General features: G+C 34.5%; 4 protein-coding genes, 1 non-coding gene and 1 pseudogene across 6 annotated transcripts; 4 read left to right on the forward strand and 2 right to left on the reverse strand.

Annotated features, from left to right (window-relative positions):
* The first annotated feature begins 396 nt into the window (after positions 1-396).
* Positions 397-468, forward strand: TRNAM-CAU (transfer RNA methionine (anticodon CAU)). Its single transcript has one exon. It is a non-coding gene; the product is annotated as a tRNA-Met (tRNA).
* Positions 469-1,424: 956 nt separating this feature from the next.
* Positions 1,425-3,601, forward strand: LOC130941320 (uncharacterized; annotated as a pseudogene).
* A 4,636-nt stretch (positions 3,602-8,237) lies between these two features.
* LOC130940283 (protein disulfide isomerase-like 1-6) lies at positions 8,238-12,174 on the forward strand. The gene is made up of 12 exons (XM_057868386.1): positions 8,238-8,937; positions 9,237-9,366; positions 9,446-9,611; positions 9,774-9,892; positions 10,149-10,229; positions 10,320-10,409; positions 10,508-10,579; positions 10,660-10,728; positions 11,019-11,099; positions 11,220-11,354; positions 11,504-11,557; positions 11,656-12,174. Exons 1-12 carry the CDS (start codon positions 8,405-8,407, stop codon positions 11,749-11,751), a joined length of 1,626 nt encoding a protein of 541 aa, XP_057724369.1. The 5' UTR covers positions 8,238-8,404; the 3' UTR covers positions 11,752-12,174.
* Positions 12,175-19,687: 7,513 nt separating this feature from the next.
* On the reverse strand, positions 19,688-22,690 carry LOC130942237 (ras-related protein Rab7-like). 2 transcript variants are annotated; one of them, XM_057870950.1, is made up of 6 exons: positions 21,203-22,690; positions 20,960-21,086; positions 20,746-20,892; positions 20,232-20,312; positions 19,991-20,136; positions 19,688-19,905 (listed from the first exon to the last, which is right to left on the reverse strand). In XM_057870950.1, the coding sequence occupies exons 2-6, from the start codon at positions 21,065-21,067 to the stop codon at positions 19,836-19,838; spliced, it is 552 nt and encodes a 183-aa protein (XP_057726933.1). In that variant the 5' UTR covers positions 21,068-21,086; positions 21,203-22,690; the 3' UTR covers positions 19,688-19,835. The 2 variants fall into 2 exon arrangements, with proteins under 2 accessions (XP_057726933.1, XP_057726932.1); XM_057870949.1 differs by having other exon boundaries at positions 21,180-22,690.
* Positions 22,691-22,926: 236 nt separating this feature from the next.
* Positions 22,927-23,881, reverse strand: LOC130942238 (60S ribosomal protein L37-3). The gene is made up of 4 exons (XM_057870951.1): positions 23,746-23,881; positions 23,509-23,644; positions 23,300-23,405; positions 22,927-23,209 (listed from the first exon to the last, which is right to left on the reverse strand). The coding sequence occupies exons 1-4, from the start codon at positions 23,746-23,748 to the stop codon at positions 23,167-23,169; spliced, it is 288 nt and encodes a 95-aa protein (XP_057726934.1). The 5' UTR covers positions 23,749-23,881; the 3' UTR covers positions 22,927-23,166.
* Positions 23,882-25,603: 1,722 nt separating this feature from the next.
* LOC130940121 (uncharacterized) lies at positions 25,604-26,296 on the forward strand. Its single transcript, XM_057868170.1, has one exon. It carries the CDS (start codon positions 25,604-25,606, stop codon positions 26,294-26,296), a length of 693 nt encoding a protein of 230 aa, XP_057724153.1.
* Positions 26,297-27,538: the final 1,242 nt, after the last annotated feature.

A 27,538-nucleotide genomic window follows, 5' to 3' on the forward strand; every position in this document is an offset into this window, starting at 1 on the left:
AAGCACTAAGCACATCCTATCAAGCTTACGTGAGTTTACATTCAACTATGTCATGTGTTAGCAAGACAATGAATCATATGTTACACATGTACTAGCAAATTCGTTGTAGTCTTGGTCACCGCTATTTGGAAAATATAATCATAAATCTTGATGAGTATAACAAAACAGAACGTGATCTCGTTATCCGTTACAAGTTAAAACCCAGAAATATACCAGCTGAGACCATTTTGTGCTAAAGACCAAAGTTATTGAATTATAGTACTATAGTATACAATTTGTGGACTCGAACTAAATTGTATTGTATATGAATTTTGGCAAAATGATGTTGATTAATGATACTTCATTGACGAAGAAAACATAGAATAAGTATTATATTTGTCGATAATTGAACACCAAATCAGAGTGGCGCAGCGGAAGCGTGGTGGGCCCATAACCCACAGGTCCCAGGATCGAAACCTGGCTCTGATATCAGAGAAGGCTTCCACTAATACAATTGTTTCAGACATTTTAATGATATATGTTGGTCTTTTTGTTGATGAGTTTGGGTCACACGAAGCTTTTTTTTTTTGTATTGAGTATCAAGTAATCAACTGGGCCAATTTGTTAGAGCTTTCATATAAGGGAGGCCCAACTATTATTTAGAATTTTATTTTCTTAGGCCTCAGAAATTCCACAATTTCTACTGCCCAAAAAATAAAACTGTTTTTAAGATTGTTTTTTTTTTTTGACGAACAAAATTTTCTGACGAGGGAAATTTTCTCACACAAACGGCTTACAAAAACAAATTTCTCATTAACTCACATTAACATTGTAGAAAAAATTGTCTTTTCGCCACTTAAGCAACACTCATTTAGTACAAATTTAATTGAATTAAATCCCTAAGTTGATTTTTTTTTATTTACTGTTTTATCCGTCCATCTACTTATGTAGCTTTTGTCATTAATATTGTACATTATTAATCTATCAAAATTAAAGACTACAAAATAAATAAACAACACCACTCACCAGAACATGATAACAAAAAATAAACACGTATACAAATAAATTTACAACATAGACAAAACACACAAACAGGACCCCATACTCTAAGTAGGTAATTTGTCCAACTCATATAATTGAAGGATTTTCAAAGCATTTATTAGTTTCTATGAAGTGCTCATGCCCCACACACACCCCATAGAGAGAAAAAGACAACATAATAAACCACTATTCTATCCTTCTTGTATATATAATTTGAACCAACATCAATGATGTCTATAACTATATATTATATAGTTTATAGTTTATAGAAGAAATAAGAAAAGCAATAGCTGCCGACACTTACTCCCGAACCTATGCTTATAGTAGCAGCCAGTGAGGTTTGGCTCCAAACTTTTATTCCGAGCCTTTCATTATTGTTATTATCCGTTATTTTATTTTAATAAATATTTTACCCTTCACAGCATAACCAGCATTTCACAGGCTTTTTGCTTTCCTCATTTGACTCTTCACTCCACCAACACCAACAACAACAAGCTTCTCCTTCCTTCTTTCCATGCATATTATATATATATATATATACACACACACATACACATTCTCTCACTCTCTCATAGTGACACACACACCACATAGTTGTTAAAATTACCATAACATTTGTTGGTGTTTTTTGAGTAAGTTGTTCATTTTGCTGATATATGCAGCATATTCCATACACTATGTCTGTTAGGCTCATGAATTTAAGAGCACAAGTTCTTAAGCTTATTGTCCTCTAGTATCTTTTTCTTCATCAAAAGTTTTGAGGGTACTACTCAATTTAGTTGAAGATGCAGTCAACAAAATCAGAATCAGATATAACAAGCTTAGCACCATCATCACCATCAAGGTCTCCAAAGAGACCTGTGTACTATGTTCAAAGCCCTTCAAGGGACTCACATGATGGAGACAAGTCATCTTCAATGCAAGCCACACCAATCTCCAACAGTCCAATGGAGTCACCATCACACCCTTCCTTTGGCCGCCATTCAAGGAACTCCTCAGCCAGCAGATTCTCAGGGATTTTCAGGTCTTCTTCAGGTAGAAAAGGGAGCAGGAAGAGGAATGATAAAGGGTGGCCTGAGTGTGATGTCATTCTTGAAGAAGGATCCTATCATGAGTTTCAGGACAAGGCTTACACTCGCCGTTGCCAAGCTTTAATTGCTGTCTTTACTTTTGTTCTTGTCTTCTCTGTCTTTTGCTTAATCATATGGGGTGCTAGCAGGCCTTACAAAGCTCAAGTAACTGTCAAGGTAAATCCCAATTTCAATCTAAAATTAATCAACATGGTAAGTATGTTAGTTAATCATTCATCGATTATACCGAACTTTTAGTAATTATGCGAGGGAGTACAGTAGAAAGTTGTCACTTTTTCATTTGGGGAGGGATATAGTTTTTGATAAATGTCACTTAGATGAGATAAATGCTGATTGCTGATTAAAGATCGGTTGGTGTTGTTTTAAAAACTCTTTATAATCACCATAAAGATGTACATGTTTACATATAGTTTAGTTTTACTTGCCTAATTCTTGAATTTGTGTGAGTATATGCTGCAATCCAAGATGTTTTACAGAGCAAAATGGAAGGATTATAGGATTCCTATCTCTAATTATATGCTAATTATGAGATTATGTTGATAGTAATTGAGATTGTGAATGTTGCAGAGCATGACAGTGCATAATATGTATGTTGGAGAGGGTTCAGACTTCACAGGCGTCACAACAAGAATGCTGACAGTAAATGGAACACTAAGAATGAGCATATATAACCCTGCTACATTTTTGGCATTCATGTGCACTCCACACCCATTAACCTTGTCTTCTCAGACATCACTGTTGCAACTGGTGAGGTAAGAAACCAAGACTATGTTGTTCTTATTCCTTTGTGATTTAAACTAGCCAGGACTTCTAAATTAAAAGGTAATGTTAATGTTTATTAACATAACACAAAATGGTGACATTAAGTAGCATCTTATTATATGTATATTATATTCTTGTACATGTGATGATTTGTTCCTTGCAGCTGAAGAAATACTATCAGCCAAGAAAAAGTCACCGTATTGTATCAGTGAATGTGGAAGGTAACAAGGTTCCATTGTATGGGGCTGGATCCACACTAATAGTATCCCAAACTGGTAGTGTTGAGGTTCCATTGACATTGAAGTTTGAGATTCGTTCAAGAGGGAATGTGGTGGGGAAACTAGTAAGAACAAAGCACCATAAGGAAATTACTTGTCCTTTGGTGATCAACTCCTCTGAATCAAAACCTATCAGGTTCAAGAAGAATTCATGCACATATGGTTGATGGATGCTGATTCATGTCCATTTTTTGAGAAAGAATTTCTGTTAATCTTTCTGTAATATATGTAAAATTGGGTAATCCACCGTTTTGTGAAAAATTTTCTCTGGTTGAGAAACTACATTTGAAAGAGGAGCAAAATGTGTAGTGTGTACATGCACTTGGAAAACCCTTTCAACTTACTAGTAGTTACTTGTGTTTTCAAACTTATAGTCAGTGTGGTGGAAATAAATGCATGAAAATTTGTATAAGCATATTCACATAATAAATAAGATGAATGTATAATCCATGAGTTTATTCTTGAGGGGATGCCAATTAAGTTCGTCATGCAATAACTACTAATTTTAGTTTTAATTGAGTTATTTTTTGGTAAATAAAAAGACTTATCATAACATCTATTGCAATATTGCATACACATCATCTCTAAAACTCAACTTCAAAATATGATGTTTAAGCAATTCAAACAACTATCATCTACCTATAAATACAAAAATGTTATTTGTACACTAAAATTAGTCACAAATATATTTGTGTATAAATATATGTATAGTTTAATTTATTTTCAATATGTATTTGTATTCTAACATGTATTTTGGACTGGTTACTGATTTTAGTGGCTGATTTTAGTATACACGTAGTATATCTGAATAATTAATTATTACCATGCTTAAAAAGCATTTTAGTTGGGCTAATAAAAATAATGATTTTTTTTTAATTTTTATCTAAGTCCATACCTTTATTCATATAAATAAAAATAATAAAAAAATAAAAATGGCACAGTAAACTTCTAAAATATATATTATGCTAATATGACATTGTTAGGCTTTATATTTTCTATAAAAGTTCAACTTACAAGTCCTAAATCAAGGCAAAGTCATGACCAACACCAAATCTATTTTGGGAAAACCCAAAAGATGCAGGACACATGCTTTTTCTGGGGATGAAATATGAAACCTTATGACATTATAGCATAGATTTTATATGGACGAAAGTCTTAGAACCATCTTCATTGCTGTAAAAATCTATGATATTGTGAAAGGAAAAGTTAATACTTTTAATTTTTAATCTCTTAGAAGGTAGTCAGAGGATATTGATAGTTATTGGTAGGCAATTAGACAAGTGAAGAGCACTAGGGCTCAATAATTTGGTGAGTTAGAGATTGTGTCTAATTTATAAAAAAGACGAATAGATAATATTTAATAAATTTTAAATATTTTATTTTTTGTTTTAAATATTTTATTTTTTATTTTTAAAAGTAAGTTAAGTAATTTAGACACAATAGTAAAAGATACTATAGAACTTATCCAATAACTTTTATGATTTGTAGTTATCAAGTAGTTATCAATAATGTTTCTAATAAAATGAGATTTCATCTAATAGTGTAGGATTGCTCATTTTTCTTTTGCTGGTTACATAAAAAGTTGCTGCCTTCTAGACAATTTTATTAGTTGACTTCACATGACGTTAATAATTGAGAGCGGTTAGATAAAAATTTAATCAAATCAATTAAATCATAAAACAGTTTTTAACTATCAACTGAGAGATGCATGGCAAGCTTTCAGAAGTGCAGAAGAACTCTTTGGAGTTTAATTCTAAAGTGTTCGGCAATATTTTCGTTAGGAAGTGCAAATTGGAGAGACAGATTAATTTCCTTCAGAAGCGACTTGAAGTAATGGAGGATTTGTCTATGCGGCAAAAAGAAAAACAACTGGTTGAGGAATTTAATAACACGCTTGTGCAAGAGGAACTTCTATGGTTTCAAAAATCCAGAGAGCAGTGGGTAAAATTTGGGGATAGAAATACCAAATTCTTTCATGTCCAGACTCTTGTGCGGAGAAAACATAATAAGATTCATGGTCTCTTTCTTCAAGATGGGGTATAGGAAACGGACCCGGATGTCCTTAGAAGGGAAGCTGAATCCTTTTATAAACACCTATTCTGCCAGTCGGAGGATGTAGACTTAGGTTGTCTTGGTGATGTGCCGCTACCTTCCCTGAATGATGAAGCCTGTTGTAGCCTCACAGCGCCAGTTACTCTGGAAGAAGTTAAGTCGGCCGTTTTCAGTATGCATTCTTTTAAGGCGCCGGGCCCTGATGGGTTTCAAGCTTTATTATTTAAAGAATACTGGGAGATTGTTGGTTTTGATGTTTGGACTATGGTTCGTCATGCGTTCTCTGGTTTGGATATGGATCCAAGGATGATGGAAACTCTTGTGGTTCTTATTCCGAAGGTAGAAAACCCGGTTTCCATGAAGGATTTCCGACCAATTAGTCTCTGTAATGTGGTTTACAAAGTTATAACGAAGGTCCTGGTCAATAGACTTCATCCCCATCTCAAAGAGATTATTGGGCCCCTTCAAGGAGGGTTTATCCCGGGGAGAGGAACCCCAGACAACATCATTGTAGCACAAGAGGTTCTCCATTTCATGAAGAAGACAAAGTCAAAGAAAGGCACTCTGGCCTTTAAGATTGATCTAGAGAAAGCGTACGATAGAGTGGATTGGGGATTTTTGAAACAAACCCTAGTGAATTTTGGCTTTCCTCCTCCGACATTCAATCTGATTATGCGTTGTGTCACTGCTTCCTCACTGTCTATCCTCTGGAATGGGGCTAGATTAAATAGCTTCACTCCGAGCAGGGGTCTTAGGCAAGGAGATCCTATATCACCGTATCTGTTTGTGTTGTGTATGGAGAGATTGTCTTGTTCTATTAATCAGCAAGTTGATAAGGGCTTGTGGAAGCCGGTTGCGGTTTCTAGAGGGGGTCCAAGAATTTCTCATTTGATGTTTGCCGATGATTTGCTTCTTTTCTGTAAAGCTGAAAAACAGCAAGTTCAAACTGTAATGGTAGCTTTGGAAAATTTCTGCAGAGCTTCTGGGATGAAGGTTAATGTGGAGAAATCTAAAGCGCTATGCTCTAGGAATGTTTCAGCAACAAGAAAAGAGATTTTCACTGGAGTCTCCTCCATCAGATTTGTCCAGAACTTGGGCAAGTATTTAGGGGTGAACCTTAATCACTCTCGGGTGACACGCGCAACTTTCAATGATGTTCTGGACAAGATTCGGGGAATGCTAGCCAGCTAGAAAGGGAGATTGCTTAATAAGGCAGGTAGACTCTGTTTGCTCAACTCGGTAGTGACTGCGATTCCTACTTATCGTATGCAAGTATCTCTTTTCCCTAAAGGGGTAACTAATAAGATAGAATCCATGATGCGAAACTTTCTATGGAAGGGTCAAGCTGATGGTAGAGGCCTGAATCTAGTTAATTGGAAAGTGTTGGTCACCCCTAAGAAGTTTGGAGGTCTGGGAATTAGAGATCCTTTTTGTGCCAATATCGCTCTTCTTGGAAAACTAGTTTGGCAACTTTTTCACCATCCCGATAAGCTATGGGTTCAACTGTTGACGGAGAAATACCATTCTTCTAAGGATGATTGTCTTAGTCGGTCTCGAGAAAGGGGATCTTATGTTTGGAAGAGTATATGTCGAGCTTGGGATATCCTGAAGGACGGTTTTATTTGGTGCATTGGGGATTTGGAACAGAACTTTTGGTTTTCTAAATGGAGAAGAGAGGGGCGACTGTGTCAGGAGATGGATTATGTTCACATTTCTGATTCGGATCTCAGGATCTTGGACCTTTGGTCATCTGGACAGTGGAACCTTGAGAATATCTATTCTCCTCTGAATCAGTCTCTGCAGAGCAACATTAACTCTTACAACCCAGATGTTCAAGCTGGTTCAGAAGTCAGTTGGTGTTGGAGTGGTGCGGTTTCAAAGGTTTATGATGCTCATAGTGGTTATTTGTGGCTCAGTAAGAAGATGTTTAGTTGGGAGGATAGGGGTAATTGGCTTTGGCTTTGGCGTCAACATGTTCCGGAAAAGCACAAATTTTTGGCCTGGCTATGTCTTCGGGAGGCTCTTCCTACTGCTGCATTTCGTTTTAGGAGGGGCATTTCGCACACGGATAGCTGTCCACGATGTTTCTCAGGTCAGGAATCGGTATTACATTGTATTCGGGATTGTCCAAAAGCCCAACTTGTTTGGCAAGCTTTAGGGATCTCCGATCAACCAATGGATTTGATGAGTTGGTTCTTACATAATAGCAAACAGCGCCCCTTTAGATTCTTTTCTGCTCTCTGGTGGATTTGGCGTTCGAGGAATAACGAGATCTTTCATCCTCACGACCATTGGACCACAGACAAGGTGATTGGTATGGCTTTGTCTTTGGAAAAGGAGCTCCGAAATATTTTTGAGTTGCAACGACTGTCTATCTCCTCAACCATTAGTGGCTCTTGGATTCCTCCCTCAGTGGGTACCTTTAAGATTAATTGTGATGCTAGCTATCCTGGCAGTGGTGCTCGAGTTGGTTTTGCTTGTGTTAGCAGAGATTGGAAGGGAATGTGGCAACGAGGCTGTTTGGGAACAATTGAGAGTCGTAGCATTTTGCAAGGAGAGTTGTTTGCTATTTGGAGAAGCTTTCTTTTAGCATGGGACTCGGGACAAAGAGACATTATATGTGAGACAGATTGTGTGAAGGCTTTTACTATTTTCAATAATTTACAAGATTGCTCTAGGTTTATTGATCCTTTGGTGTTAAAAATTCGAGATATCATGTCTTGGAAATGGCGTGCTGATCTTCGGTTGATCTTGAGAGATGCAAATACAGTAGCAGACATCATGGCAAAGACCGCAATGAGGATCCTTTCCCCTCAAGTGGAGCTTCCGTTGCCTTGAAAAGAATTTAAGAATAGTATTCAGCGAAACTGCCTTTCTTAAGCAGTTTCTTATTTTTTTTCGTTCTTAGTTTTTGTTTATTTTCTTTTAAGTCACCAAAAAAAACTTCACATGAAATCCACTAGTCATGAGATTCCACCTTTTGTTAACATGTATACCCCGGAGATTTAGGCGTGTTAATAGCTTGTCTAAACATTTTCACACTTGAGAAATTCACTTTCTTCTTCTCTTCCCAGTTCACACAATTTCTTCACTAATTTTAAAATGTGCCTCCACGAATGAGATCTTCTCCAAAGTCATAAACTTTTCACAAATCCCACACATATTCAACCTAAGATCTTCCTCCCACTACTACTCAGCACCATGTTCACTAGAAAAAACCCAACTTTGAGATTCACCCTTTATTTCACCCTCACCCTTCTCCTAATTCTTAGCTACAACGTTGTCACACAGTGTTCCGAGGCTGTCCCTGATGACGATGATTTGGAGGGCATTGAGGAATTGTTAGCAGTGGACGAGGAGGTAGAAAAACACCAACCAGAAGAACAAGGTGGTGTTGGTGGCACCGACAAGTTGTCGGAAGCAGAGGTTCTAACGAAGGCACAAAGGATCGTACTTGAACTCAATAGTGACAAGACCGAGAAGGTTATTAATGAGAATGAGTATGTTCTTGTTCTGGGGTATGCACCTTGGTGTCCAAGGAGCGCTGAGCTCATGCCTCGATTTGCTGAAGCTGCAACTTCGCTTAAGAAAGAGTTGGGAAGCACTCTTTTAATGGCGAAGATTGATGCTGAGAGGTATCCCAAATCAGCTTCGTTCCTTGGGATCAAAGGCTACCCAACTTTGCTTCTCTTCGTTAATGGCACCTCCCAACCTTACTCTGGCGGTTTCACAGCGTAAATTGCTCTCACAACTTCTCTCTTAGACTTAGCTCACTAGGCCTGTGTAGGGTTTTATCTGAAATTTTGCTATGTTTTTCTAGTGTTTCTAATTCTTTATGGTAGTTAGAAGCTTGTTTATAACTTGAAGTGATATACTGATGTTAGCTGAATGGAATAGATGCACATTTACCTGAAATGTTGTTCACAGTGCACAGATAGCTTGAGAATTGGTCATGTCAATTATATTGGTGGAACTACTTCAAACATTTTTATCTAGTGGCCATGTGAATTAACATTGGGACTGTTGATTTCAGGGATGATATAGTGATATGGGCAAGGAAAAAGACTGGCTCGTCTGTTATTAGGATAAATTCGGAAAAGGAGGCAGAGGAATTTCTGACAAAGTATCATACATTTGTTATTGGTCGGTTTGACAAATTTGAGGTAAGAAACACTTGGAAAACTCCTTGTTAGTGTTTCCACTTTTCTGGGTTGTGCTAATTTTTGTGTGCAAATATATCAGGGACTTGAATATGACGAATTCGTGAGAGCTGCAAAGTTGGATAATGAAACCCAATTTGTTGAAGTGAATAAAGTGGAGCATGCCCAAGTTCTTTATCCAGATATCCCATCCACTGTTAATTTTCTAGGAATTGTTAAGAGTGAACCTGAAAGATACACTGCATATGGTGAGTCGGCAATTGTTTCGATCCTTATGTTCAATCAGTTAAAATCTGGTGGACCAACATTGCACACTTCTTTTGTAAAATATTTTTTCTTCCTTCCTATCTTATCTTGTTTACCGAATAGTCTGATGTAAGTCAAGAATGCAAAACTTGCTGATTATGCAGACGGAGCTTTCACAACAAGTAAAATATTGGAGTTTTTGGACTACAACAAGTTTCCATTAGTTACAAAACTGACTGAAATGAACTCTATCAGTGTCTACTCAAGCCCCGTTAAGCTTCAGGTTGCTATTATTTTCAGTTTCAACCTTAAATTGGATTTTCACTTGGTTTGAATTCTGTTACTTTTCTGTCTCTTTATTGGAGTTTGTGCTCACAATTTTTAAGTAAGGTTTAAAGTTTCTGCATAGAAAATGCATATGTTCTACATATGTTATTATGCACTCCACTATTTTTGTTTTTCTCATTGATATCCATCTATCATGAGAATAGATTACATTAATCTCTATAATAGGTTCCGTTCTTTTTTTTTTCCTGTAGGTTTTTGTCTTTGCCGACATTGACGACTTCAAGAATCTTCAAGATACTATTCAAGATGTTGCAAGAACTTTCAAGTCAAAGGTAGTTGCTCTTCTAGCCTACAATTGGAACATTTAAACTTTTCCTGCAATATGGTTTAGAATTCTTAATCTGTCTTTCATTCATCTGCAGATAATGTTTATATATGTTGATATTAAAGAAGAGAACCTTGCAAAACCCTTCCTAACATTGTTTGGTCTTGAAGAATCAAGAAACACTGTGGTTAGTTTATGAGTTAACCATTTTTTGAGATTTGTTTTATAAATTCTGATAATTCTACCAACTGATGCATTTTATTTATTTTTTGTGTTTATTTATAGGTAGCTGCATTTGATAATGGAATGAGCTCAAAATATTTGTTGGAGTCAGAACCAACACGAAGCAATATTCAGGTATGATCTTCTGTTCATGTACATTATCCTCCCATTGATTAGCAATCAAGCAAGTAATAATGTTGAAATGGCTTTCTCAGGATTTCTGCAATAACTTTGTGCAAGGTTCTCTGTCACCTTTCTTCAAGTCTCAACCAATACCAGATAATGTGAGTTCTAAAACAAATTTCCTGCTCTCTCTCTTATAATTTATAGTCTTTGACTATATAAGAGCATTAGTTGTGCACTCATTGTAATATGTTGTCCTTTTTCTGTTAAGATATAATGTGAATTCCTTGAGTCATAAGTAAAATATTCCAGATTTTCTTTCTAAAGACACATATAGCTAGCTATATATTTTGTAGTAATAGAATAAATCAATGAAACCTAGAAGTTATTTGTTTATCTCCTAAAACTAAATGTATGCTTCCATTAATCGCCATGGTACTGGGAATTGCAGACAGATGCTACTATTCATGTTGTTGTCGGGAAAATATTTGATGATGCAGTTTTGGGCAACGGGAAGGATGTTATTCTGGAGGTTTGCAAACTTCAATAGTGTTTTTCAGTTTGTTTTTTTGTTTTTCTCTAAAGAAAGACTTTTATATTGGCTATGCTCTCGATGGATTTGTACTCACGAGTCATGAGTTTATCAAAACAGGTATTTACACCTTGGTGTATCAACTGTGATGCAATTAGCAAACAAGTAGAGAAGTTGGCAAAGCACTACAAATCAGCAACTAATCTAATTTTTGCAAGGATAGATGCTTCAGCAAATGAACATCCAAAATTGCAAGTTAGTGTCATGAAAAAGCTTAGTTTAAATGTCTCCAATTTTCTTTATGTTCTGAAAATAAACCCTGCAACAGTTTTTGGAATTTGAATAATGTTATTTCGTTAAGAAATTTTTGATATGACCAAACACTTCTCTTTGCTTAATGGCAGGTGAATGACTACCCCACGCTTCTACTTTACAAAGCAGATGATAAGACAAATCCGGTAATTACTTCTTAGCACCCTGTTTTTGGTGGTAAATATTTGGTTTTTTTAATGATAATCAAATTAATTATATGATGAACACCCCTTGTTTTATGCAGATCAAACTCTCTACAAAATCTAGTTTGAAAGAATTGGCTGCTTCCATCAACAAACATCTAAAAGTCAAAAATCAAGTTGTCAAAGATGAGTTATAGAACACAGCAAATTGTTTTAAGAACAGCAAAGAACGAGGAAACTATTGAAAGAACAAATATTATATACTCTCATTTTCAATTCTTTCCCCCATTTTCACTCTGACTTTTTTTGTGGTTTGGATATGAGTTAGTCTGCTACCGGAATTAGCTTATGCCGAATGGTGTCCGCATACAACAAAAGGAAGTAGAGATCATAATACTACAAAGAATGGACTGATCTACATTTTAATCCTATTAGATTTCATAGCAAATGAAACAACATTAGTGCCTAATTGTATCTAAGTCTGTACTTTTTAGAACAATTTATAACTCTGAAAGCTTGAATCAATATATATGAGCATGTTTGGTTTTTCTGTGAAACCATTATGAGTTCAACATGCTGAGTTTGCACAAACAATTAGCACTGAATTTTTATTACCTTGTTTATTTAGACATAATTTAATTATTCTGAGAAAATTGTCTGTAAAATTTAGCTTTGGTAAGCACAGAAGTTTTCAAATCCCATATACTTATGCTCTGCAATCTTTTCAACCATTCTTACTATGCCAACAGTTCCTGCAATGACATCAAAAACAGGAAGCAAATGTTGATAATAAAGCAATGGTGAAGCACTCAAAAAATAAGTCATGTTAATGAAACTTGGTACTTGCTTAGTGATATTGCACTCACCAAAACCGTACCTGCCAGGATGAAAATGATGAGTGATGCTCTTCCTAATAATGCAATATGCTTTTTCACCACATTTTGTCCAATTAAGGCTGCAACAGTTGATACAGCTACAAAGTATAGAGCTGCATGCATGCATGCGATTGTAAGGCATATTAACAACTGACATAGATGCCAAAAATTTCATTGAAAAAGTGGCTGTAGCACTTGATACCCATATGCAAGTGGACATATTAAAAAGTCAGTTCAACAGGTGCCACCCTGAAACTGTTTATTTGAAACTATTTATTTGAAAAGGTGGAAGGCAATGGTGTCTAAATAGTTTTAAAAGGATGACATCTTTGTAAGAAGTCTTAGAAAAGGTGGTACTTTGGAAAAAAAGATGAAAAACAAGCAAAAGATTGTGTGTAGAGAAGCCACCAAGATGAAACCACCAACAATGCCACATGCAGAGTATAGTATTAATTGGTGCAATCTTCAATGTGTTTCTTGATCTCCCTTTGATGCTATCACCCTCTTTTCTTTGTACAAAAGCACTGCTTGAAATGAAGTCACTCCTAATGCCACTGGTCTCTACATAAACAAGCAAAAATCCAAAGAAATATGTGGTGTTTTTATATGTAAAATTTGAGTTAAATTCATCCATTTTCTCATTCTTGTAAGAGGTTAAACACCCAACATTCCAATTAACAAGCTGTTGTATGGCTCTGTTACAAAACAAGGAAAGGTATATTTTTTACAACAATATTTCTTCTTCATGGACATAATAGAGAGGAAAAATGAAGGAAAAAAATGAAATGGTTAAGGGAAAAAGCTAACTCTGCAATTTCTAAGGCAAGTATAATGATCCAGACACTGAAATCCAACCCAAGTGCTTTCCAACTAACATTTTTAAGAAGGTGAATATTATGGTGCCTATTACTTTATATCTAAATTACTAAAAAAGGTAAATAAATAATATTTAATAAATTTTATATGATTTATTTTTTACTTTAAATATTTTATTTTTTACTTTAAAAGGGAAGTTAGACAATATAAGCACCATAACAAAGGCACCATAGAACTCACCTTTTAAGAATGGCCCCTGCATGGATAATCATGAATCAGTGATAGATAAGATATAATGCCATCTATTTTTATTATATAAAAATTGGCAAATCTATTATAAAATGAGCTTATAACATATTGATTTTTATAATCGAGTCATGTCAACAATTTTACATAGACGTTAATTTTACAATTTTGCAAAATAAAAATAATAGATTTCTAAATAATAATAATAATAATAATAATACAAAAATATTAAATTTAATACCTATTATTATTCAATTAAATTAAAAAATAATAGTTAATAAATATAATTAATATCTACATTAAACCTATAATAATAACAATTTTCATTTTCAAATATTTAAAGTGTATAATGACACAATAACATTTGTTTACTATGCATATATTCCAGTAAATCATGATTAATAGTATATTTATAATGCTATACTATATTTTTTGTATTTTCATTCTCGATTATTTTTGCTTTTTTTTATTATCTCCAAATATAAAAAAAATTTAAAATTATACTATAAAGCATCTTTTACTCGAAAATATCAACATACAAATATAATTTGTTTTTTAAAGTCCAAATAATTTATATCTAAAAAATATTCACAAAAATAAATAAAAAAATCTATCTTCTTAGAATTGATTGCATTTTATGATAAAGTATAAGAAAATTTTCTCTTATATAAAAATTATTACAAGACAGACATAAGTAAATATTTAAGAATGAAAGAACTTCACAACATTTTTGTTGCATTTTTATTTTTTATTTTTGAATAATTATATTGAATTATATACAAATTATAAATATCTTTTACAAATAAGTCTTTAAGTTAACGTTAATCCACGTATTATTTAATTAATTTTTAAATAATATAATAATTAATTTAACTCTCTACGGAGTCCACCCAAATCTTAATCTAGTTTCTATAAAAATAAATATTATTATTCATTATGTAGTTTTATCACTCACCCTTTTATTAGATTTCTATTACACCAAGTATCTACCTCAAACTAATAAAATTTGGGTTAATACTTAAAATTGTTCTGAAAAGATTACGTGCTTTTTATTTTCGTCATCGAATTATTTTTTTAAATCAAATTAGTCCCTGAATGAATATTTTTAAATCACGTTTGTTCTTTCATTAACTTCGTGACACTGCCGTTAAAAATCTACTGACCTGGAACGTGAGTTGACAACCCATCCTACCAAACGACGCAGTTTCGCACTTTAAGAGTATGAAAGTTGTGACATGCCACCGTTTTGAGAATAGAGAGTTTAACATTTTACACTTTGTCTCCTGAACAAGTCCTCATTTGTTCTTCTTTACTCTCACCATGATTCTATGTTTCTCTGACCCATAAGCTACCATCATGAAGACGAAGAAGACCGCGCCGTCGTCCGCAACCATTAGAGTAGTGGTGGAACATTGTTCGTGCGTCAGTTCTGGAGTTTGGTGGAAATCTTGAAGGCAACGACACATTGTTATTTCTGTGTTCGACGTGAGAGGTAAAATTTTTGTATCTTGTAAAAAAAATTGGTAACACTATGTAAACCCTTAGTTTTTCTATTATATGATTGAGTCATGGTGAGAATCTGTTAGTGCATATGGTTTAAGGTTTTATCCTAGAGTTTGGTTTATGATCGATTATATGGGTAACAATGGCAAGACTCTGTTTTTATGGCTTCGAAAAATAATACATGTTGTTTGTGTTAATGAAGTAATGTTTACCTATTTAGTTGTTGTGTTGGTGATGAGTTAGTGTTATGCATGTTCTGTGTTAAGTTTTGATAGGATTTGGAAGCATTGATAGTCTTAGATGGCTTGCCACATTGACTTTTTTTCCTTAATATTGTTGTTTGGCGGTCCTCCGATGACATTCATATTTCATCATGGTGAAAATTTTAAAAATGATGAGAAATGAAGTAGAATCTATGAACCAGATAATACAGAAGTCTTGATAGGGGTTGATGGGGATACTCTTGATGTGTTTTTGTTAAAGGATACTATAAAGAACTGGAATATGCTGGGGGGACATATGCTGGTGAAAAGTTCCTTGGCTGTCACTTGAGGGTGGGCTGAGAAAGTTGGAGACTGATAAAGATATGCTTAAAATATGTAAGACTTGTAGAAGGAATCATAACGTCATGAACATATTCTTTGAACACGGAGTTTCAGAGCCACACGTGGTGGAATGCATGAGTGAGGATGATGAAGTAATTTTGCCAAAGAATGCTTCTTTGTTGAAGCTGCCCAGTACACAGCCTGCAATGCAAGGTAGCAAAAATGCATCCCAGCCTACAAAGAGCCACTCACAGCTATCGAAGACTAACCTTCTCTACTCCCTTTCAAAAAATATAGCCAAAGCCAGTCCCACATCTGCTGGAGCTAATCCTTATCCCAAGAAAATAGACTATGTGCAACCCAATAAAAGGTCCTCCCAACCCACACAGAAGCCCATTGAAAAGCTCAATTCTCAGCTCACCAAAAAGTGCAATTCTCAGCCCACACAAAAGTCCAAATCCCAACCCAAATTCCAACAAAAAGTTTCTCCCAACCTGCAAAACCTTGCACTGATCCTATGAAACCTGCTGTTAAACCAAGAAGTGGCCATCAACCTCCAAAAAATTTACATGCTCAAAATAAGAACAAAAAATCTTTGCAATTCACAAGGTCTGGTCGAGCTATTAAGCCATCCCCAATTCAGGATAATAGTGACTCTTATGACTCATATGAGAGTATTGAGGACAGTCTGTATAAACCCACTAAAGTCTTGAAAAATCTCAGTGACACTGACAGTGACAGTGATGACTTCAACAGTAGAGGGCTAAGGAAAACTGATTTTAAAGAGAAGCACAGATCAACTTCTTTTAGAGGGGCTAAAAAGGTTATTGACACCGATGACTCGAGCTATGAAGATATTGAAGAGGATGAGCCATCTGATTCTGGTAATTCATGATTGGTCTTTCTTATGTTACTCATGTTATTTTATATCACACATGTTGATTGGAATAATGAACTTTATTTTACTTGGATTGACAGACTCGGAAGAGAAAACTGAAATTGAAGGTGAATCTGACTGTGACTCCTGGCACTCGGAAGATATGGATAAGGTGTTGGACTCCGATGAAGAGAAAACTACTGTGTATCCACCATACAATGAAAAGGCAAAATTCGGAAACCTCAAGCTTGAGGTAAGCATGATTTTTAAGTCGAAGTACCACTTTATGAATGCAACTAGGGATTACACCATACAATGGGGGTAGGAATATCATTTTTACTAAAAATGACAACATTAGAGTCAGGGATGTATGCAAAATAGAGAAATGTCCCTGAGTTGTGTATTGTTCATGTAACAAGCAAAATGGGATTTGGCAGATTAAAATATTAGTTGATGAACACACATGTGCTAAGAAGAGAAAGAACAGGGCTGCAACACAGGAGTGGACGTTGGGTAAGTTGGTTTCTAAGCTTAGGAAGTACCCAACAATGAAGCATAGAGAGGTTTATGATTGGTTTGTGAGGAAGTACAACATTAAGCTAAACAAGTCCTACATTACTAGGGCCTTAAAGTCAGCAAGAAAAGTAGTGGAAGGAGATGCAGTTGCACAATATGCACTACTCTCGGATTATGCTAACCAGCTGTGGACCACCAATCCAGGTTCAACAGTCTAAGTTAGTGTCATTTCCATGCCTAAAAGTCCTCCATAGTTTCAAATTTAGTATTAATAAAGTGAATATTCCTGTGTATACTATTGATTCTTTTAATTTATTGCATAATAGATTAGCACATTTAAATTATAAATCAATTGAGTATATGAAAAAAAAAACCTGTATTGATCTTAGTAACAAAAATTTTAATAAGAAATGTAATATTTGCATACAATCTAAAATTACTAAGAATCTTTTTTTTAAAGTTGAAAGAAATACACATTTATTAAAATTGATTCATAATAATATTTATAAATTAAATAGAAATATTATTAAAGGAGAAAAAAATATTTTATAACTTTTATTGATGGTTGCTCTACATTTACTTATGTGTATTTGCTTAAAAATAAAGATGAAACTTTTTAAATGTTTAAAAAATATAAAATGGAAGTAGAAAATATGCATGATAAGAAAATAAAAATTCTTCGTAGTGATCGAGGTGGAGAATCTTTTTCTAATGAATTTGATAAAATTTGTGAATTACATGATGTTGTGCATGAATCTTTCGCTCCGTATACTCCGCAGTAAAATGGTTTGACAGAAAGAAAAAACCGTACCTTAATGGATATGGTTAATTCAATGGTATTGAATACAAAATTGCCTTACAATTTGTGGGGTGAAACATTATTGACATAATGTCATTATCCATAATAGGATAAAAGTTTCTCTTTATGAAAATTGTAAAGAAAGAAAACCTAACTTGAATTATCTGAAAGTGTGGGGGTGTTTAGCCCTTTATTAGTGTCTAATGTAGTTGTTGAATCAAGAGAGGTATAATTTATTAAAAATAAATTTATCAATGATTCAATTTCTAGTTCAGAATATCTCCAAAATGATACTGATGTTTCATAAAAAATAAATAATCAAAATAATAAACGTTTAAGTGATAAATAATTAATTGAACCAAGAAAGAGTTTAATAGTGAAAAAAGAAAAAGACTTGGGTTCAAATTTTATTTTTTTCTTAAGCTATTACCTTTTTGGTAGAAGGATCTAGGAATTCTGTGATAAATAAGATTCCTATTGTGACGAACAAAGAGGGTGATCCTCAAATGTTCAAAGAGACTATGACTTCAAAGGATTCTGCCTTTGGGAAAGAAGTAACAAATGATGAAATGGACTCAATACTATCAAACAATACTTGGGTCTTGGTTGATTTACCTCCAGGATCAAATCCTATAGGATGTAAGTAGGTATTTAAAAGAAAGTATAACACTGATGGTTCATTATAAACCTTTAAAGCAAAGTTAGTGGCCAAAGGATTTAGACAACAAAAAAGTCTAGACTATTTTAATACCTACACACTTGTGGCAAGAATGACTTGTATTAGGACTCTTATAGCATTAGCATCCATTCACAAGTTTCATATACATCAAATGGATGTTAAAACGACTTTTCTAAATGGAGATCTAAATGAAAAAATTTATATGGAGCAACCGAAAGGCTATGTGCTACCCGAAAATGAAAAGAAAGTTTGTAAATTAACTAAGTCTTTCTATGGCCTAAAACAAGCACCCAAACAATGGCATGAGAAGTTTGATTTAGTGGTATTATCAAATCACTTCTAACATAATAGTGCGAATAAATGTATTTATTCAAAATTTACTTAAAATTATGGAATAATCATTTGTCTATAGGTTGATGATATGTTAATCATCGGAACAAATCTAGAAAGAATTCATGTAATGAAGGAGTATATAACTTCTAAATTTAAGATGAAGGATTTGAATGAAGTTGATACAATAGTAGGCATAAAGATGTATAAGAATGAAGTTGACTTTACTTTAAGTCAATCTCATTATATAAAAAATGTATTAAAAAAGTTTGATAATATCACACATAAAGAATTCAATACACTTTATGATCCTATTTGTAAATTAGAAGGAAACATGCGAAGACCTATAGCACAATTATAATATACTAGTGCTATAGAAAATTTAATGTATGCAATGCATTGTACCATATCTGATATAGCATTTGCTGTGTGCAAATTATCAAGATTTATAAAAAACCTAACAATTAATTTGGAAAGCTATAACAACAGTTCTTGGTTATCTCAAGAAAACCATAAACTTGGGATTACATTATGGTGATTATCCCACAGTTTTAAAATGTTATTCTGACGCAAGTTGGATTACAAATTTTAGTGATAATAAATCCACTTCAAGATGCATTTTCACCCTAGGTGGTAGAACAAGTTAAGCCTCAAAGAAACAAATATATATTACACATTCTACTATACATTCTACTATGGAGGTTGAGTTTGTAACTTTATCCGGCACACTGCACAAGTTGAATACATATGCTTATGCAAGTTGAATAATACCTTATTGAGTAGTTGACTCATTTTGTGGTTCTTATGTTCAGAGATTTTATTAAGGCCAGCTAGGTTAAATAGACACAAATGAGGCCAAATGGCACGAACATGATTACTCCAAGATTAGACGAAGAATAGAGCTTGGGTACATAATTGAGCAATGTTTTGTTTTACTTTTAAGCAAACTAAACAGAAGAATTAAATTATGGTCCAAATATTATAAGATACATTGAATTAGAAGAATTAACAAGAGGACATCTAATTAACCCACTAATGAGATACAAAACAAAAGATTTGCAATAATTGAAGTTTGATCGAAAGAACACTAAGTTATCAACATTCACAGCCTGTGGACCTGTGCTGCCGTCCACCACCACCCACTTCAATTGTGTCAGGCATGTATCTGTCATCATAAATCAACAATAAATCAAACAAAATATGAACCAACCATAAGGGAGTAGTAATATGCATGAGATAGGAAAACTCACACTTCTTCTTCAGGTTCATTCTTGAGTGCATTTTTGGCTATACACTGGAAAGCAGCTTCAACATTGAATCCCTCTTTTGCAGAGGTCTCAAAGTATGGTATGCTTCCTTTGGAAGCACACCATGCCTTAGCTTTCTTCTCAGAAACCTGCACCAAAACAGAATCTTGTAACAAATGCAGACATGTAGAAAATAGAATTATCCACCCAAAAAAAATGAAGGTATATATGGATAGTAACTCACAACTCGGCTATTCCCACCATCAACATCAATTTTGTTTCCCAATAGCACAAATGGGAAGTTTTCGGGGTCAGATGGACTAGCCTGAAAATGACATAATACTCTTGTTAAGTCCTTAGTAATTGATCTGGTTATTATAACTCGGTTAAATCCGACCTATGGCTCATAAAAAACTGTTGCTTTGCATTAATAAATGGTCAACGAATAAAAATAGCTCAATTCTCTTCATTGTAGTCTTTATTCCTTGTAATAGAAACCAAATATTCTAAAAGCGGTAAATTCATGAGGTATGCTCTGAACTCTATCTCTGAGAAATCCTTGATAAAACATTTTGTGAGCTAACTTGAGTATCGAAGTACTTTTTTAAGGTATCCACTCCATTTTCATCAGGAGGTCAAAAGGAACTGAGCATAATCACTTCAAGATCCGAGATATACATCGCGATCAAGGATCAACAAGTAAGAACAGTAATCTAATCATGTTGAGATGACAGTGAAGAATGTAGGATTTGAATCACCTGAATAAGGAATTCTTCTCGCCAATGGCTAAGATTGTCAAAAGATTTGACAACATTTACATCATAAACAAGGACACAACAATCTGCGCCACGGTAGAAAGCCACACCAAGACTCTGAAACCTTTCTTGACCAGCAGTATCCCAGATCTGCACTCAAATCATTATAATGAGGAGGTTATGAAAATGATGAGCAAGAGAGAATTTGCTTAATTACCTGCAAAGTGAACATCCTATCTTGGAATTGAATTTCCTTGGTGAGAAAATCAGCACCAATGGTAGCCTTGTACTGGTTACTAAACTTACGATTCACATACTGATTCATGAGAGATGTTTTGCCAACCCTGTTTAAAAAAGAAGCAATTGGTTTGTTCCATTGATGTCATGATTTGGAACATGAAAATGCATGAATAGATAGATGGTGGAGTAAAAGGTACCCGCTGTCTCCGAGGATAATGACCTTAAGTAACATGCGACGGCGAGAAGCCATGGTGGATGAAGAGTATTGTCAGAATTCAGGGATCTGTTTTCTGTTTCTGTTTCTGTTAGTGTGAGTTACAGGACACAGACACGTGGATCAATGCCAGTTACCAATTACAACATGCCGCCTTACACGCCATATCACTCTTTTTCCCCCACCTCCATTTCCCATATTTAAGTTGTTCCTATAAAACACATTTTTCTTGTATTAAGGGTACATGTTCAAACTTACAGAATATAATTAAGATTCGTCAATCGCCCATCGCCGGCTGCAGAATTGCTACTACAATAAACTCAACTCATGCGTCTGTTTTTTTAAAATTTGCCTAGTAGTCATCACAGATTAATTTATGAACCTTAAAGCCAAGAATATTTTACTCCTTCAGGTAGGTTCTTGCCGACTAATGAAATTAAGTGATACTATATATGATAACCGTGATCCAAATTTATTTTTGCGATGTTACACATAATATTATTACATTGAAGACGTGGAACCCTTAATATAAATATGATAGACCAAGAGCAATTGGTATGAAGATAGATATCCATTTCCAGTCCAAAAATAAAAGAATAAATATCCAAAAAATAAAAGGATAAATATCCATTTCCAGTCCAAAAATAATAATTATTACTTCAAAATAACAAATTCTTTAATAACTCCGAAAGTATCATATTGCTCATGAATCTGTTACTAGCTTTTGCAAGACCGCAAGATCATACAGAAGATCACATACGTAAAAATAAAACATTCTTCCTTGTTTACGTCTAGGAACAGGAAGAATGAATATTGGAAATTTGCTTAGTGAGATTCTCTAGATCGCTTAAATTACTAACTACTCAATACAATTGCAACTAATCCACCACTTTTTTAATAGCTGGGAAGCTGATATCGTGACGATTTCATAAAATCCGTTGAAAGGAAGTTAGCAATCACCATTCATTGATTACTAAACCTTACGCGAATAAGAACAAGGCAAAAAAGGGAATGTCCAACAAGCCTATACATAATCCAATTACAAATGTCCCCGACAACGAAATGTCGATGTGAGAAAATTGGCCTATAGATTCTAACATACCAATAATCCGCAAAACACATTCTAAAATATATTTCATGTATACTACTAAATAGAACCAATATGATTTATGTGACATTTAAAAATGATCACGACACGAACCTGAGTTTAAGAGGAAATACACATCTTTGATGGATGAAGAAATTAAACTCTATCCAAAGGAACTGGTAAGCATTTTATATGACATGGAGGGCAAAGCATCAAACGGAAAGGGAAAGAAACAGCAAAAGACAGGGCAAAGAAGATCAACAGTTTCCCAGGGGTCAAAGACGACAATAGATGAAATCATGAAAAGCCAAGCAAAACAAATCAAAATAACCAACCAGGATAGGTAAGTATTTGTACTATTGAAGCAAAACCACCCTAAAATAATAACTTGATTAAAATTCAGGTGTCACTCTAACAGTACATACACAATATATGTTGAAAGAAAACAAGTATGATCGGAATAAAATTTTAATACATGAACGGTTATACCTAAATATTTTATGAAGTTACATGAACATGGTAGAAAGACATGAGAGGCAAGAGATAACCCAATTCTAATCTACTCCACAAAATTTGGTGTATATCCTATGAATGTTTGGATATTATTCTGGGCATAAGAGTATATATTTGGCAAAGTAAACCATTCGAAACCAAAACTATAATTGTCATACAATCAAACTGAATAACCAAAAAGTCTGATAATCATCTCGTTGAAATTTAATAGCAACTACAAAATTAAAGTAAACAAGACCAAAAGTGACAGAAGCAATGAGACTATCAAAATAAACAAATGTTCCAAAAGCCTTGCGTCAAGAACACAAAAATAACAATCTACCACTCTAATTCGGTAACCACCAAACAACGATCTTCTAATCCAAAAGGCTTATGCAGATGCAGCTGCTCCCTTCTTCCTTGGTGCAGCTTCAGTACCTAGTTAAACAGAAACAAGATCGCATTAACGAAATGATGATTAACGGAAAACACAACAACTGAAGATCTGAATATAGATCGTGGAGGTACCTTCTCTGAAGCCGCTCTTGAATCGGCGAGGCACGTGGCGGAGGTACCTCATCCTGCCGGTGCCGGTGGTCTTTCTGCGGATGGCCTTCACGCTCCAGTTATCTGTAAGGGTTGATTTGGCAAAATAGTACTAGAATCGTGAGAATTAAAACTAAAATGCGAGGAATCAGAATCGCGAATGAAAATGGAAGAAATTAGGGTTTACATTTCCTCTTGCGTGCAGCGGGGAAAGCGCAGGCGGAGCAGCGACTCTTCTGGAGGTGAAAGCTGCGGCGGCCGCACCTCACACAGAGGGTGTGAGTCTTGTTCCTCCTCTTACCAAAGCTCCCTGTTCCCTTACCCTGTGTTACATTCACACATACTCAAAGTTAATTCATCATAGATAGACACACAGTGAGCTGTGTGTGTGTGTGTGAGAGAGAGAGAGTGAGAGAGAGAGTACCATTGAAGCAGATGCAGAAACCCTAGAGGATGCAGCAAAGGAGCTTTTTATGTGGCTGAAGAAGACGAAGCTGCTGAGAGAATGATATTTATACCTCTGCTCCTCGATAATAAGGGTTTAGGGTTGAGGTATAATGGATCCAACATGTGCAACCAAGCCCACCCTCACTAGTAATCTAGTTCTGAAGTTTGATTCAAAATATTTTTGGACAATGGCCCAATATTATTTTTCTACTACAGCAATTTCTGTGTAAAAAAATCCGTTAACCAAAATATAAAAAGATTGAGTTAATCCTAGTTAATGGGCCTGGGCCCGTTGGTTGAAAAAAAATTCGAAAGTTAATTTTTTATTGTCCCAATTAAAAATAGTTTGAGAAATGGACGAGAATCTGTGTAGGAATGGAACTTGTTTACTTGGGAGGGTCGCCCACTTTGCCTTTGCAATACCCGAGGGATTAGTCATTGGACTTCTGGCCTGATAGATATTTTGGTGCAAACAAAAAAAATTAGTTCGAGAGATTAGTAGGTCAATTAAAATAGTCTCCAAAATACTAATTACAAAATTATATTTTTGAGATTCACAAAAGTATATTACATTAATCTCTAACAATATGATCAGTCAAAAGTCGAGAGAATAACATAATACACTTTTGCCAATTTCAAACCAATTTCAAAGATGTAGCTGATGTAATTAAAATTTCATGACTATTTTAGTGCATACAACTAGTTTGAGTTACATGCTTAACTCAAAAGGAAATACATTAATCTTACTAAAGGGTTACTGGATTCGTGAGAAGTATGGACTTGTTGGACTGATTATGTTAAACATATATCTAATGGATGAAGAGTGTAAAATGAAATAGCAGTTAGTTAAGTGATTGGACAATAATAACCCTTCTCCAAGTATAGTGTATACCTAATTTTGTGAGTGAGGTCCTCCTTTGGTATATCACCAAGCACAAAGACACAAGTGTCAAACCACTAATCTATAATTCTGGGATAGAATCCCAGGCTTTGTTCAAGAAAAAAACATGTATATATGTGGAACTTCTTTTTAAGTTAGCTTGATAGTTTAGCTTAAGGCATGAAGTGGTGGGTGGAGAACTTAAACACCGGCAAGTGTCAGAAAGTGACATCTCACAAAACGGAATGCCACTCATCTTATCTTCATGTCTATATAATCAAAATCAAAATTAGTCTTCACATCTCATTACTCTGTGCCAGCGTGACTCTCTTAACATTATTGGGGACCATGCCATATATGGAATTTCTCCTATAGAGACACATGCATGCTCATTAACATTAACAACTTATATACTCACTTCACGGGTTTGCTGTGTCACCATTAATCTCTCTCACTAATCATTCCCACTTTAGTATAAATAAAGTAATTAAGGACTAATTAAGGGGTCCCATCAATTCAAATTTAGATAAATAATAAGAACCTAGTACACAAGTTCTTGCTTTCATCTTTTAGCCTCCCACACCCACCACCTTTAGCTTTGCATCTCAACCAATGCCACTACACTTTCAACAACACGTAGTCAAAATATCAATACAATACTTGTAAACAAATTACATCCTAAAGTCCCGAAATTAATACTCTTTTCTTTTCTTTTATGCAATTATATCTTTAACCTCAATGTAAGGATCATGTATGTAGAGAGACAGAGGGATTGAGAGGGACAAAGATCATGGGATGCTGTGGACAAACAAAAAGGTAATAAGGTTTGAAACCAAGACACAGGAAACACAAACCACCCTTTATAGTACATTGCCTTGGCTTTCTCTTTTGGTTACTACTCTTTATATGTAACATTATTGAAGAGACTGCAAAAACTTAACATATCCACAGAAAAATGCTGCCAAGAGAAACCATTCACAAGGCCAGGGTTCTGCTTCAAAAAACACTCCGAAGCTTCAAGTCTTTAGTCTCTGGAGGGTATCAAAAACTTCCCAGATCACTTTCCTTGAATCCCTTCCTCCGTCGCAGTGGCAATGCAAGAACTTATTACTCCAGCGACCAGTTCTACAATGAGTTCTATGATATTCTGCAGTCTGATCTCAACAGAATACGGATCAGGAACGATGACATGAGCATGATCCGTTCAAGAGAACCACCACCCGCGCCAGCATCAGCATCAGTAGTAGAAGATGCTGCAAAAGTTGAAGAAGGAACAAGCAAGAAGCAAAGTCCATTGAAGAAGAACAAAGGGGAGACTAATACTACTACTACTACTACTACTACTACTCTACCATTGAAGAATAAGAAGGTGAATAGTAATAATAACAATGATGCTTTGGCAAAGAAGATGAAGGAATTGGAGATGATGGATTCGGGTGATGTTGAACACGTGCTGGACATAGAAGAAGCTCTCCATTACTATTCTCGACTCACGAGTCCTGTTTATTTGGACATTGTTGACAAGTTCTTCATAGACATGCACAATGAGTTTAATGTTCCAGTTCCACAACTTCCACACTCATCTTCTGTCAGAATCAAACGCTCAAAATCCAAGGGAAGATTTGGCTCCCTATCTGGCTGTAGATAGGTGTAAGATCATATATATTAAGCTACGAATGCTTTAATTTGGTTGTTTTTTTTTTTGTATATGAAATCTCTTTTAATTTGCTTGCTACCTGTGCCATTGAGTTCGTTTCATTTGTTTGGTTTTGAGTTCCAATTTTATTTTTGCTTTTCTGGTTTTTAGTTTTTACATGTTTGAATTCATCCATCCATTAATCAATAATGAGGTGGATGAACTACAGAATCATGATTATAAGAATTTTGAGTTCTTTTATTTTTGTCATGTAACCATGTTCCGTTGATGATTGTAGTTCTAATTTGTTTCTCATCAAAGATGGTATATTGAATCTTACTAGTATAATAGAGTTTCAAAACTTTTATTTGTTTGGATATGAGTTAAGAGGGTAAACGGAAATGCATTTAAGAATGTACTAGTTTTGTATCTACCACAAAAATCTCAACTTGATATATATAGTATTATATACATATATATTATAGCTGTCATAAGATGCGACCTATGAAGAATGGAGCCCAATCAAGTTAAGACAAATCTCTTTCAGGTAACAGTAGTGACTTCAGTAAATTGTTTTTAATATATATGAAGACCATATTTTATTTTTTTTTTTTCTCAATAATAATGAACTAATTCAAATAGGACACAAGGTTGTATAGCAAGATCATCATCATCTTCGGCATCATTATAAGAATATTTGTTTCTTTTTTCATGGATATGGGTTCAGTGAGAAATTAAAAGTGCACAAAACAAACATGGCGGGTAAAGAGATCAATAAATTTAAAAAGACATGCATACCCTCAAAGAGAAAGTTAGTCGATGGGGACATTGGGTTGGCTCTTTTTCCTTTATTTTCTTTTCTTCCCCTCTTTTCTCTTTAATTTTCTTTTGGTGGCCACATGTATAGGGTTTCATGGGTCTAAAATTCTTTCTCCTCTAACTAATATATTTCATATTTTTTTTTTCACTTTAGCCATTTTTTTTTAATCTCCATCAATTTCCTTGCATCCAAAATTTTATTTAAAAGAATAATATATTTTTTAAGAAACTTCCTATTTTACAATGCATTAGCATTCACCGTTCTAATAATAACTTCCCTCAATAGAATAATATATCACATCTAATTAGATATCAACTACAATAATAATAAGCAAAGTCTAGCACATGACTTATTGGTATATTTTCCTTTCACAATTTTATAGATGTAATATTTATTTTAAAAGTGGATGGGTTGTATTAACAATCTTTCACATG

This window comes from Arachis stenosperma, chromosome 7 (assembly GCF_014773155.1).
Source record: "Arachis stenosperma cultivar V10309 chromosome 7, arast.V10309.gnm1.PFL2, whole genome shotgun sequence".
NCBI classification, from domain to species: Eukaryota; Viridiplantae; Streptophyta; class Magnoliopsida; order Fabales; family Fabaceae; genus Arachis; species Arachis stenosperma.